The 11,822-nt window shown below is 38.7% G+C and overlaps 1 protein-coding gene across 4 annotated transcripts in view; it reads right to left on the minus strand.

Annotated features, from left to right (window-relative positions):
* Nucleotides 1-1,756: 1,756 nt before the first annotated feature.
* Nucleotides 1,757-11,822, minus strand: part of CPNE3 (copine 3) — a 30,852-nt gene continuing 20,786 nt past the window's right edge. For 3 of the 4 annotated variants that reach the window (XM_009635561.2, XM_035891177.1, XM_035891178.1), the window contains 8 exons: nucleotides 10,793-10,879; nucleotides 10,152-10,211; nucleotides 9,114-9,247; nucleotides 8,604-8,658; nucleotides 8,451-8,502; nucleotides 7,664-7,797; nucleotides 5,333-5,569; nucleotides 1,757-3,911 (listed from right to left, as the gene is read on the minus strand). In XM_009635561.2, coding sequence (XP_009633856.1) covers nucleotides 3,801-3,911; nucleotides 5,333-5,569; nucleotides 7,664-7,797; nucleotides 8,451-8,502; nucleotides 8,604-8,658; nucleotides 9,114-9,247; nucleotides 10,152-10,211; nucleotides 10,793-10,879 — 870 coding nt within the window. In that variant the 3' untranslated portion in view covers nucleotides 1,757-3,800. The remainder of the gene's footprint in view (nucleotides 3,912-5,332; nucleotides 5,570-7,663; nucleotides 7,798-8,450; nucleotides 8,503-8,603; nucleotides 8,659-9,113; nucleotides 9,248-10,151; nucleotides 10,212-10,792; nucleotides 10,880-11,822) is intronic. The other variant, XM_035891179.1, reaches the window with a different exon arrangement.

The raw sequence follows: 11,822 nt of genomic DNA on the forward strand, positions 1-11,822 counted from the left end.
CTGGAGAAGAGGAGGCTGAGGGGAGACCTGATCGCCCTCTACAACTGCCTGACAGGAGGCTGTAGGGAGGTGGGGGTCGGCCTCTTCTCCCTGGTAACGGGCGATAGGATGAGGGGAAATGGCCTCAAGTTACACCTGGGCAGGTTTAGGTTGGACATTAGGAAAAGTTTTTTCACTGAAAGGATTGTTGAGCATTGGAAGAAGCTGCCCAGGGAAGTGGTGGAGTCCCCATCCCTGGAGGTATTTAAAAGACAGGTAGACGAGGTGCTTATGGACATGGTTTAGTGGTGGGATGGCAGGGTTAGGTTAACGGTTAGACTTGATCTTAAAGGTCTTCTCCAACTGAAATGATTCTTTTCTGTCATTCAAATATTTTCCCCCTCCCAGAATCCCCCCATTTTTATGAGTGGGCAGGGGCAGGAAGGGTCCAGGAATCCAAGTTGCAACTCTTTACAAGGCTTTCACCAGATGAATGACCCAAGAGAGATGAAGACCCACTCCTTTTGTAATCAAACCCTTTCAGGAACTAATTCTAGCCTGTGGATTAATCTGGTGGAGAATTTGAGTGAATTATTCTAGAGCACTTAGAAGATGCAACTTCCAACATCAAAGCTCACTAAGGTTCTGTATGGCATGACAATCGGCTGCAACGCTACGCCTCTAGTATCTCTCAGTTTCCCAATAAAGCATCTCAGACTCAACTACACTTGAATGTCAAGAAAATGAAGGGTGGAATAGGACAATGTATTTGAAAATTAAAAATAACCAAATCTCCATGCCTCTCTACTTAAAATGTAGACACTGTTCTGAAAAAAGGATTTGGAAAACCTGGTAATAATTGTATGAAATAGGCACGTATGGAAGAACGCCACTTTAACGTGGCAAAAAGCCCGAAACAGTAACTGCTAAACCCATCCAATTTCCGAGTATCCATGGAAGAACGCCACTTTAACGTGGCAAAAAGTAACTGCTAAACCCATCCAATTTCCGAGTATCTTCTTGCTAAAAGCCCATCCATGATTGTTTATGAAATGTACACTGCACATTCATAACCACCGAGTGAAAAAGCATTTTTCCTCCCATCTGATAATACCCATTATAGATCTGAGCTGTACAGCCTGTGGAATATTCATCGTAGGAACTGCAAAAGCAGCATTTATCATTACACAGAGAACGCTGAATACAGAAGTACAACGGAAGAACAGTATACTGAAGGTATAGTTTTAATGCATAAGCATTGTAAATCAGTTAACTTCATTCAGAACTGAAATACATAGGAAAGTAAAAAATTCTGCTTAGAGGTTATTTCTCTGCTGTACATATGTATATATTAGGACCATTAAGTGGCAAAAAGCATCCGATTACAAAGAGTGCTATACATCATTTTTATCACAAGGTGGTGCAAGTGACCCACAAGCACATTCACTTTACAAAACTGACAATATTTCGCTTTGTCACCCTCAAGCTAATAAGGCTTTTTTTACATGTAAAAATAAACAAACAAAAAAATGGCAAAACAACCAAATAACTCCCCTCCCCCCTGATTCGCAATCTGCTGCATTCCTTGACTCAGAATATTGCTTCAGCCTATCTTGGAAGTTTCCAAATTTTCCAACAGGCTGCTAGCTGCATGTCTCCAAGAGAAGTTATATCGGGAAAACGGTTCTTGTCGCTGTCAGGTCTGAAACGTTTTTCTCTTACAAAGAATAGGGTGCACTGAGAAACAGGTGTCCTTGATACATTATTTATTCCCTAAGCTTGAGGAATATGGGGGGCACTTTTCCGATGAGGACATAATGAATTCTCTACTGTAGACACTCAGAATTTACGTACAGAATACAGACAAAAGGGTTTATATATTTTATATGCAGAATATAGTTAATATAATAATAGCTTTTAACATACTTAAATACACTTCCATGGCAACTTAGAATAGGTAACAGAACTCAGATGCAGCACTGTATTTTTGGCAGAGAGCTCGGAGGAACTTTAGTAGTATCCTGTACTCCTATCAGCAGTACTCGTCCACATCAATGAATCTCAACAAGGCACAAACACTGCATCCCGTTATCTCTGTACATGGAGCATGTAGCTGTGAAACAGTTTACTGTTCCAAAATCATACATCATCAATTTGCGGCAGTGTGATTTAGGTTCATTATAACTGCTTCCTTGATCTTAATATTGTGTGTTGTGTATCTGGCATGATACTTCATTACGATTGATGTATAAAGAAGTAACACATTTGCACTAAATTGATAAAAAGATGACATGACTGTAGAATTTTTATATAAACAAATGAATTAAACTTAAAAAAAAAAAAAAGAGCTTGGCTTAGTATGAAACAAAAAAATCTTTTTTAGTATTCCACTACAGAAACTATTTAGGACCCCTTTCCACCAAGGAAAATGGAGAGGAGAACAAAAATAATGTTGCAAAATTCATGTTAAAGATAGGCATTTTGGAAATGATGAGACCTTTATATCCACTGATGGGATCAGAAAAGATCCTCAGCAAGCAGTATGCAACTGGGAGACAAGAAAGCTTCAAACTTCCACTAAGCAAACACAGCATGATTTACACTTGATGTAAATGGTGAAGAGAGAACTCAAGGCAAGAAAATAAACCAGAAACTGTTTGCCCTAGAGAAACGCAGTATGATTACAGGATTAGAACTTAAGAGACTTTCTTATGTCTTCCTACTGGGAGGAAAGATTGGGGTTTTTGCAGGCACTTTTCATGAGTGAGCTCATGAAAAAGAAGCATGATCCAAAATATAACAAAACCTATATAAATTAGGTAGCACTTTCAAGAACTGCCTTTCCTTGAAAATATGCAGTTATAAATCAGACAAAAACTTTAACTGAAAAGCGAATTCCCACTTCACAAAAAGCCCTTTAAAGATCAATAGTCATGACTGTTTCATGGAAAACCCCAAACCTAAAACAAAACTGCAAGCAAAATAAAATCTGGAGTTCCCGTTTTCCAGCACAGTACACACTGAAATGGTTCTTACAGCCTTTACAGTAGTAGCCTCAAAGGCCAATCGTATTTTTCCTAGATGTTAGAGGTTTACCTTGATTCACTCTAGTTACTCCTGGATTATACCTCCTTAAGAGACTGCATAATATAAAAGAATAGATAATTTAATTACTTGTTTGGCTCATGCGCACACAGCCCTGAATCCCAGGCAGTGGCCAAAGGCACTGAAGTGGCAAATGTGAAGTAGGCACACAAGGAGGGCCTTTACACTCTGTTCTGGCACTCGTCTAATTATGAAAGTCCTGTGACAAGATTTTGTTACGGTAGTTTAACAGACACAGAAGCCTCAAGGATTCAGAACTTGCTGAAGCACATAAACACTTGTATCTGCTTGGTGGGGATATACCCTCTTTTTCATTTCAGATGGGTTTTATGATCACTGAGAAACTACAGTCCGCAGTGCCACAGAAGTAATTGAACACTCCCACTGGCCATATTTATTGAACAGGCAGCCATTCCACTTCCAGCCATTCTCCCCCTTCTTTCTGCATATTCCACCTCTTTTTTTTCTGCTCTTACTTTGCAAAATAAAATGCACCCATGTAAGCCCTACCTCTCAAATCAACATCAAATATTAACACAATTATAATTTTGGCCCTTAAAAGGCACGCTTGGCAAAGTGATTTGCAGGCAAAAGCTAACAGACGTTACCATACAGAGGTGTGTGTATGCACGGATACAGAAGCATCTTGAGAACCAAAGTCTGTAGATAGAGCAGGTAAAGCAAGCACAAAGGTTCAGCTCCCCTGCTCAGCCCATTCACTTTGCAGCAGGATTCTTAGGAGGCTGCAGTTTGTAGGTGCTGAAGTAGTTCACCACTTGCTGAGGGACTTCTGCCAGGACACACTGCGCCAGAGCTTCTTTTGGAGACTTATAAAAAAAGAACACCAAGTTTCAGTTTCCACCAACTGTTAAAGGAGATCCTAAGATGGGTAATAAGCACCTCCTCCACTAGGTCAATTTAAAAGTCTGACATTTTACAGAGGACCTTGCACAGCACCCCTGTGGGACAGATGGAAGTTGCCCTGACATCTTTACCTTCTCGCTCCCATTACCAGGAACCAGCTGGCTGCCTTGTTCCACTGAAGTAATAGGAGCTGGGTGCGCAAAGGGCTGCCATGTCCGAAAATACCTTTCGTCATATGAAATGCACACACACAGTGCAGACATCAAACCTCAGCCATGTAAACACGCTTCCGCTATCTACTTAAGATGACCCTTTGGGGCTTGTCTAACATCTGCAACCTTTTGCACCAAGCGTCATCCACAGTAACTGTATTGCTACAGAGCAGCTCTTCTAGAGATACTGGTTTTACTGGAAGACTAAGTATCCATGGGGAAAAAAATGCTCCCCTTTTTCTAGAAATTGAAAGCATTTGATTATATATAATTTTATACTGAATTTTATAGCCTAGTTAACCTACACCCAAGTGCGTTATTCAGTAGGCATATTCTGTATTGATTTTTGCTCTATCTCCTTTCAGTTTACTTGAGTTGCTCTGAGATTAAAAAAAAAAAGAACTTGTACCAAAAGTAAAAATACAAAGACAAAATAAGGAGGCATAAGGTGTATTATTAACAGGGTTAAATATTAAGAAAGAAAAGCAAATTAGAACATATTAGGATGGAAATAAAAACACTGATCTTCACCATCCTGAGGAAATTTAGTTGTGTGTTTGGTTTTTTTGTTTTTTTTTTTTAAATCAACTTCTTCCAGTAATATGACATTTAAAAGCCAGACTATATTAGCCTGTGCATATTTTATTGGGTTCTACAGCAAAAAATCAGGACTCCATTCTTTCACTGCCTATTACTGTGCCCACACACAATTTCTACTGATTACGACCTCCCTGATTTAGTCTTGAATTTTAACACTGCACTGAAATGTGAGACTAATCCACAATTATAAATGGGCATCCACAATAAAAAAAACTTTTCTATATGAACAAAACCACAGTAAGTTCTTTCTCCCAAATGAAAAACACCACCATTTGTTTAATCAAGTCTGAGGGACATTTACAAAGGTCATTCCCCTGCAGCGACTTGTCAGAAATGCAGTGCTCAAACCAGAAATGAAGCCTCTTTAAACATAAATCAGCTCACCTAATGGAAACTTACAGATGCTGAGGTCTTCTGTCCCTTATTTTTTTTAGCATTTGATAAAAGACTTCTCTCAGACTTCAGAGTTCATTGTAGAGACACTGCAAAAGCTTAGGACTATACGTAGGATATCTTAGCAAACCCAGAATACCTCTACAATATTTATTAAGCATACCATTAAGAATACTTACATTGTGGAACTTCCTGAATGGCACGAACTGGACAATGTCTCTGACAGCTGGTTCTCCTGATGAGGATCTAAGAACTCCATTGTCACCATCAAGAAACTCCATAGCATCAAAGTCTGCTCCTCCAACACCAACAATGATAATGGACATGGGCAATTTCGAAGCATTAACTATGGCAGTTCGAGTTTGATCAAGGTCTGTTATCACACCATCCGTTATGATCAGAAGTATAAAGTATTGCTGTCAAATCAATAAACACTGTGTTATGACAAAGAAACAGAAAACATGTAGGCATGTGCTCTTAGAGAAAAGCACATACAGACTACAAACTGTTGCCACTTTGAGCATGTTCAACGCACTCACTCAATTTTACAATCAAACATCTAAGTTGCGGTCAGGCTTCATCTGTGCAGTCTGAAGAAATTTCTAAGGACAACATTATCAATTTATTAAAAGAAGTCATCTTTAAACAGCCACCTCACAAAAACCCAATGGTATCACTCTTCTCCTCTCCAAAATACCCCAACAAACCAACAGTTGGAGGTTTGTTGAGGTTTTGGACAGAAAACACCTGTGAAACCTGTATTTGTTTTCTTTTTCGTCTATCAATACTTTTATGAAATGCTACCCTTCACTTCATTTATTCAAGAACAGATGAACAAAAGAGTGCTACCAAGGGTAATGGAACAAGCCTTCATTTTTTCAGTGTATCCCTAAAATCCTAAATATAGATTAAACCACATCTTTTTGTGCTGAAAAAAATGGCATGCCTATTTTCAAATTCCTTTAATCGTGTTTTCTAGCTGCTTTATGAAATAATTACCAAGGCATCTGAGACCACCTTGCAGTACTTCAGTAATTTATTCAAGTACCACTTGAGTTGCTTCCACCATACTGCCAGGGCTTCTAAAAGTTGGCATCTTAGCCTCTGTTCTGGATTGAAGTATCAAGAACAAGCCAGAAGTACAAAGTTGAGAAACTATCAAACACTTCTTGAACTTCTGATCTTCTCTCACTCGATTCATTTCAGACAATTACTGGGCAGCACAAATTCAAGATCCAAAGGTACTCCCAGTATTCTTAGAAGTCTTTCTCTTCAATACTTTGCTCCCCATCTTCCCTTATCTGCCTCCAAAAGAATTGGTTTTTCCTTATCTCCTGTGTTAAAGTATCACCTTTCCTCACTGCTCCCCACTACTCCATTCCCCTACTCTAGCAAGAATGTCTACAAAGCAACCCTGCTGAGAGAAGGCTATGACCAGCAGCACGATAGCACATCACACTGGATTTATTTCTTTCTTCTTATACTTCCCCCATACTGGAGAAAAAAACACCAAAAAAGAATGCCAAAACCAAAAACCAACCCAAAATATCTATGATATGCATTAAACAGCAAGGCAGCAAAATGCCTTCAATACATCCTTCCAGACAGAAAAAAAAAAAAAATAAGTCTCTTGCTAGGCATATTGCACTCTCAGGAAAAAAAAGAGGTTTTGCTCCTTTCCTAATATATATATTGACGAAAGTTACTACTGAAAGACTACCAAGGCAAAACCTTGTAAACCTCTTTGCGTATGAAAATCCATAGTTCTTTTCCAAAATGGCTTCCACAGATATTTCTGTATGCAAAAGTAGATAACCTTACTTTCTGATTTTACATGTCGTCTGATACACCCGTATGTGCTATCATCAATGATTCAGGATATATATGGCTTCAGATTTGCTGAACTTGCATGGATTATTATCTAAATTACTCAATACTGTAGACTTACTCTTCAGACTTTTGATTTCTTAATATGGTCAACAACTCACGCATACAATTTGAATAGGGAGGAGGGCACAGCACAAACACCACCTAGAGCTTTATAGTAAGGACAATTAATTATCTATGTTGGTACCTAGGTGTCAGAACCTATATCCTCCATTTCTTCACTACCTTACTTAATTCTCTCCCAGCTCTCTGATGTGAAACAACGTCTAGTTGATTTTTCTCAGCTGAGGTCAAATCCCTCTCCTATAGCAAAGGCTTAAATTAGACTTTAACACCTGTATAGCACTCTAAGAGCTTTGAATAGAAGATACCATACGGGTGCCACATGTATTTAAATTGACATTTCAACTCAAGAGTTTGTTTAGTTAATTTAGGAGAGAATTGTTGTGTACAATCTGCAAAAAAATCAGTTAGCTTTTATTTCGTTTTAAGGGTACCAAACACCAATTCACAAGGTAAATGGCCAGCTGACAAAACAAGGATACTTAAAAACTTGAGAGAAAAATAGTACTTATAAGCTACAAGGGAAAGGAAAAAAAAATACACAACTATAAAGAACTTACAGATGCTGTTTGCTGTTGTGTAGCTGCAGCAGCAAATCTTGCCACATGATTTATAATTGGAGAAAAATTCGTTGGCCCATATAACCTCACTTGAGGAAGACAAGCCCGATATGCATCAACAATGCCTTGGATTCCTAGAGAACACAAACAGATCACATTAATTTTTGCATATTAGAATTAGGATATTTTGAGGCACTTGATCTTCCTAAAATACTGTATATATACAGTGTTTTAAAGTGATGATGCAAAGATTTAAAACTAACCATAAAGAAAAAAAATAAATGCTTCATGAGCAATGGAGGCCTTCAGCTTGACCAATGCTTAACACACATACTGAACATGCTTGGCTTTATGCGAATAGAAAGGCCAAATACTGTACGCTCAAGTGCGCCTAACCGAATTACAACAGTTCTTTTCACCTAGCAGCTTGTGGAAGTTAGTAGTGTGATGAGAGAGGTCGTGTTGAAGAGGCACTAGCTGCATCATACTCAAAACAGACAACTCCACACCAGCAGTGAAGTAGAACAAAGTGGCTTGTCAACATGAAAGAACTGTTCCCAGCTTAGCCGTACCTGTGCCCTAGCACTTCTTTCACAAATCGTTACAGGAGAGGACCAAAGGCTATTTCTAATAATTAAGAAAACAGTTATAAAATTCTTTCCTGCTACACAACTAAACTCATTATTTAATTAGAACACTCTGCTTCACAGTTCATCTTTCAAATGCTTTTATACCTTCACCTTAGACGTTTTATTCTCTAGCTCTGATGTTACTTCCGCAGACTTACCATTACAGAATGGGTTTGATGGGTTAAAATTTAATGGGAACTCATGTGACACCTGTCAATACACAAAAGACATAGTCAGGACTGTATATAAAATTTCTTCCTGAAGTAAGTGCTTTTAGTAGTCTTATGGAGTGCATTTACATATTCCATTACCTGAAAGGAAGGAGGAATTTGTGCACCAAATCCAAAGGCTGGAAACATCTTATCTCTAAAAAAGCAATTTTAAAGAAAATTAAGCGAGTGCCTTCCTTTAACAGCTGTCATAGTTCAGTAAGTTGAGCTAGTTAGTCCTGCTTTAGATCATTAAAAATGCTGTTTATTAAGCATTAAGAGGCAAAATTAAATGCAAGTTCCCCCCTATAACTGTTTCTAGGACCAAAACCAGTCTTTTACATCAAATTGGCAAGAACGCAAGCATTTATTTGAATTATTACTGCTCTTTACATCACAGATGAAAAGCCTTGCTTGTCTGCTGTAAACACAAGCTTATGCTTGTGATTATGCAGTGATTATGAAGTCTTTTTAGCTCTACATTTCAGCTCAGAAGTTTCATTCTCATATATCTGCTGTCATCTTCAACACTAGTTTAAGAAACTACCACAAAAAAACTATATATAGAAATCTGTATCTAAAAAATGTTTTAAATTAAAATCTAAAACTTACGTATCATAATCCTGAACGACCATTCCTACAGACCAAATGGCTGTTAGGTATTCATTAACTCCATTAGGGCTAAGGTAATGCAAAGAATCTGGAGAGCGAGGGTCTCCATTGGAGCCTGTAAAATCTATCCCCACCTGTCAAATGCAATATTTATATCAAATTACTGCTAGAGGTAAAATTAGGTTTCTTACCTCTGGCAAAGCCAAAGTGAAAATCATGAAAGAGTTGTAAACAGTAGTTACCAGGACATCTACAAATCTAAACAGGCACAGTACTCAGATGCAGATTTCTTGGAATATCACCACTCTTAAAGCAATGCCACTAGAAAAACAGCAGAAGCTCTACATCTCTCAGAAGGGCTGAAATGACTTTCATCTGTCAGGTTTTCACTGTGTTTACTTTTAGTTACCATTCACAGCAGCTCTTCAACAGCTGTTAAAACTAATTTCATCCTGTATCTTGCCATACACATCTTTTTGCGCAGAAGCATGACTAGCCACACACCGCAGAAGCCTAGAGACAGTTCTTTCTGACCTCAGTGGGGCTTCTCTGCTTTGGTGATGAGGCATATTACCAGGGTGAAGACATCTTACTGTTATTTGTGCTGCATTTGGTTTGCAAATTAACTTAAGGGTCCTAAGCCATACGTTCCGTATGCTGCTTTCATTAAAAGGCCTTGAAAACCACCATCAAGGGCAAAAGTAAAATCTTTGGTCAGAGGAAGGGGCGGCAGGGGGAGAGTCCATATGAGAAGGAAACTTGAAGTAAATCAGAGCACTGAAAATTTTTCATTGGTCTCCATCCACACAGCTCAGCTAGTTCTTAACAAATATAACTACAGGTTCAGAACTTTGTGCCATAAAGAAAGTATTTTTTTCTAAACAGACAAGATGGAATCTGGCAAAATGGCTTCCCCCACTTCATGCTACAGAACCAAAAAAAAAATACAATAATCAAATGAAGAGCACAGGCAATCAATTACATACTTCAGTTTGTTCCAAAACTCAAAAGCTACTTTATATACATTATTTGACTTACTGTGAAATTCAGCTGACACCCACCCATGATGTAATCAAGGAATGTGCATTCTACTATGATCTAAAAATGTAAGTTAAAGATAGAAATTAACCTTTTTTTTTTAATGGGAGAAAACCAGTACATATTATATGGCAGCAAGTTTTGGGGTTCCAGCTTTGTTATTTTTACCCACACAAAGCCCTACTTTTACTCTTCTACAGATATCCCACCAACCCACCCACTGCGCTGAGGATATTTACCCTGTGTGCCATCACACACTCAGTGCATCAGAATCAGGCCTTCTACAAAATTACAGGCAGACAACAAAGCAGCTCCAAAAGCACATATGTAAAACACCACATTGTGACAGACTTACCAGATTTTAATTCACCATAAAATGTCGAGTTGGGAAATGCAGTGATTCAGGAATGGCCTTACAAATTGGCAAGCAATCTTTGCCATATAGATGGCATCTTCACAGACATGAGATTCAGCTGTCAATCTTTCTCCTTATATGAACCACAGTCCTTAAATAATTACTGTGTCTGGAACTTTCAGACATTTTACATTTACTTACAGTTTGAGGGTGAAGGTATACTAGATGAGAGTTGTTATGCCAGAACACTTAAAACCAAAAAGTCATACCAGAATACATTACTGACCTCACAGCGCTTAACGCTCACAATGCCAGAGTTTTTATAGCTTTTTTTCTTCTGTCTTTTCTTTTCATTGATGCACTCAAATTCAACCTGCATGAACGCAAACAAATCCAACAAAAGCACTATAAATACCATTTATACAACAAATTTTAAAAATCCTTTATTCTAGGACTGATACAGTGGGCTTGCATTAAAAATGCAGTTTATTTCACTATCAAGCAAAATTAAACATAGACTGCCCAAAACCAGCAAGAAAAATCCCATTATCCAGACAGAAATCCTCTCTTATCCAAAAGCTTACAAAAATGTTTGTTTAGACAACTGTAGTTCAACCAAACAATTCGGTACCACTTTCACTCTCAGAGTTCTGCTAAGAACTTTCTTTTTCGTAAAGACATGGCGATTCAGGCAAAGCATCACTGTTTCCAGCAGCCCTGGCAGTAATGTAGGAAATAAGAGGTAAACATTTAAGCTTTCTAAAGTCAGTTGTTGACGCTTCATCAACTAAACCAATACCTTAACCCCCAAGTGCAATTAACAGTTAGCCAGGTTAAGCAGCTCCTGCCATCATACAGTCATGATGGCACAATGCAGCATGCCTGGTGCACAAACAGTCTGAGGATGTATTCCAGACAGGCCTTCTGGCTTAGTGCCAGAAACAGGTTCTGCTGCTTTGGTTTAAGTTAATTAAGTTTTAAAAAGCAAGCTTGCAATTAATCTCAAAGAAAAAAATACAAGAAATCGGTTGGATGGTCGCACCCAGAGGGCAGTGGTCAATGGCTCGATGTCAGGTGACAAGTGGTGTCCCTTGGGGGTCCGTACTGGGACCAGTGCTGTTTAATGTTTTCATCAATGCCATAGACAGTGGGATCAAGTGCACTCAGCAAGTCTGCAGATGACACCAAGCTGAGTGGCGCGGTTCACATGCCAGAAGGACAGGATGTCATCCAAAGAGGATGGACAGGCTGGAGAGGTGGGCCTGTGTGAACCTCATGAGGTTCAACAAGGCCAAGGGCAAGGTCCTGCACCTGGG

The sequence above is a fragment of the Egretta garzetta genome, unplaced genomic scaffold, assembly GCF_000687185.1.
Source record: "Egretta garzetta isolate BGI_Z169 unplaced genomic scaffold, ASM68718v1 scaffold453, whole genome shotgun sequence".
Lineage (NCBI taxonomy): Eukaryota > Metazoa > Chordata > Aves > Pelecaniformes > Ardeidae > Egretta > Egretta garzetta.